The sequence below is a fragment of the Brienomyrus brachyistius genome, chromosome 15 (genome assembly GCF_023856365.1).
Source record: "Brienomyrus brachyistius isolate T26 chromosome 15, BBRACH_0.4, whole genome shotgun sequence".
NCBI lineage: Eukaryota > Metazoa > Chordata > Actinopteri > Osteoglossiformes > Mormyridae > Brienomyrus > Brienomyrus brachyistius.
In genome coordinates this window covers 21,035,069-21,037,425 of record NC_064547.1, presented here as the reverse complement: position 1 = coordinate 21,037,425, position 2,357 = coordinate 21,035,069, and the positions used below count along the sequence as shown (strand labels likewise).

General features: G+C 41.0%; 1 protein-coding gene across 1 annotated transcript in view; it reads left to right on the top strand.

The window, feature by feature from the left end:
- The first annotated feature begins 849 nt into the window (after positions 1 to 849).
- cbln2b (cerebellin 2b precursor) overlaps positions 850 to 2,357 on the top strand; it is a 7,368-nt gene continuing 5,860 nt past the window's right edge. The window contains exons 1-2 of the mRNA XM_048977492.1: positions 850 to 1,022; positions 1,549 to 2,042. Of these exons, the coding sequence (XP_048833449.1) occupies positions 1,755 to 2,042 (288 nt within the window). The 5' untranslated portion in view covers positions 850 to 1,022; positions 1,549 to 1,754. The remainder of the gene's footprint in view (positions 1,023 to 1,548; positions 2,043 to 2,357) is intronic.

Below are 2,357 nucleotides of genomic sequence, written 5' to 3'. Positions count from 1 at the left end.
ACATGACTCATAACTCGGCTTGGACTCGAGTCATAAATTTGATGATTTGCGACTTCACAGCAAAAATGATGGAAAGACACGGACTCGATGTGAGGGCAAATGACTCGAGACTTGACTCGGACTGCAATGTTTTGATTCCAGACTTGACTCGGACTCTCCAAGGAATGCCTTATTCCCATCCCCGGTTCGTACAGTTTTCAAAACCCGATTGCAAAGAAATCCCGTCATGTAATGGATGTGTTGATAACCTCATTTTCTTTTCGGTTCAAATTCCATAGGCCTACACTTTCATGTTGAACACCTTCCTCTACCAATTTCTGTAGAATAATATAAATATATATATATATATATAAATGGACACCAGTGTATATTATTATTATTAAAGTCTCTTAGTAGTGTAGTTTATGTCCACTGGATGGCGCAAAAGTATTTCCATTTCCTTAAGCTTGAATACTATCCGTTAAAAATGTGAACTGGAAAAACAATCATTAGTAGAGAACCACGCGTAATTAACAACGCGATTTTGTCATATTCTGTCTTTACATTTTCCTTACATTTAATGTACATTAAGACAGTCGTACTTAGACAAAGACACAGTTTTCAATATCACACTCCCTTTATGTCATAGCGTGTATAGACAGCAGCTCCTTTAAGTATATCTGTATGCCAATTTAATTATATGCAAATTTATAGTACTTAAACAGATCAATCTGTGAGTAGCTTTGCTGAAACATTGTATATTATTTCCCAGCATTCAAAGCCGCTTAACCTTTTGTTACTTTTGACAGATACGCTTCTTTTCACCTGCTAGTGTAGGCAGGCTCATTAATTTGGGCGGGTAATTTCCCGCAGTAGCCTGGAGAGGCTGTTTTCCCTTTCAGATCACAACTGTACTTTAATATAAAGGATGGGCGGAGGAGGCGACTCATTTTCTCTCCAGCCAGTGTGGCCAAGTGTCACTTTCTCTCCGCGTCCTACAGCTCAGTACGCGCAAGATCACTGCGGCGATATGGATTTGCCAGGTAAACAGCGACTTTGTCGATGAAATAGCTATTTTAATATATAGTTGCTGTATTTTCAGCACAAATGCTTCTTTATTCTGATTCTCAGATGTGATGTCTATAATTAAAACAAATATTTATAGCTGTGCAAATGTGAATTATTTATAAAGGGATAATCTGCTGAGATGTCGCTCGTTTTTTGGGTATACTATTATGATTTACTTTACTGTTTGCTCGGTTTATACCTGTAGGAATATATGCAAACACGCGCAGATACGTTTATGTTCATATACAGCTAACTTTAAGTATATCTTACAGCTGCGGTTACTGGATTTGACAAACTGTCACGTACCGTTTTCTTGAAACCCTGAAAGTTATTTCGCCGTGATCCTGGCATTTATCAATATATAGCCGGATAGTGATGTTTTAAGTGTGTAATACTTTTTCTTGTTATTGAAGACATTGAGTATATTGTGACTTTGCAGACGTGCGTAAAGGCGCTCGTGGGGATGCGTAAAGTAATTGCGGCGTTTTGTTTAATTATCAGGACATGGCGAGCGAGCCATCTGAGGAGCATCGCAGCACATCACGCATGAAGAGGACAGTGTAAAAGAGCGAGAGAGAGAGTGAGTGTGAGAGGGAGTGAGAAGGAGAGAGAGGGAAAGGAAGAGGGGGGTTAGGTTGGAGCAGGTGATCGAGACACAACAAACCTCCAAGGAGCTGAACAGTACGCGCAGGATTCCTGTCCCGATCATGGTGCCAGCAAGCAGCCTCGGACCCTGCGCCACCCTGGCGCTGGCCCTCCTCCTGGGATGTGGCGTGACTTTTTCCCTGGGCCAGAATGACACGGAGCCTATCGTCCTAGAGGGGAAGTGCCTGGTGGTTTGTGACTCGAATCCCTCTTCGGACGGAGGGGTCACCTCCTCGCTTGGGATATCCGTCCGGTCTGGGAGCGCAAAGGTCGCCTTCTCGGCGGTGAGAGGGACGAATCACGAACCGTCGGAAATGAGCAATACTTCCATGACCATCTACTTTGACCAGGTCAGGTGTCCCGTTCATTATTTTGGATATTTCCATACTGTTAAACAGTCAGACAGATACTGTACTAATAACTTTCGCGTGTAAAAATAGATTATTTAATTTCATCCACTTTTTCCCAATTATCTGTCAAAAATTAATTTTTACTCTATTTATTTTTATATCAATAGACATCGCCCCACGACAAACGGTTTAAGACGCGAATGTTTTCGAATAGATTAATTTTAAATCCATTAAAGTTAAAATTACCCTTATTTTAAGTGAATGCTTTAGGCATTTCCAGTGATTTGATAACCACACTGATTACTGTTTTATTCC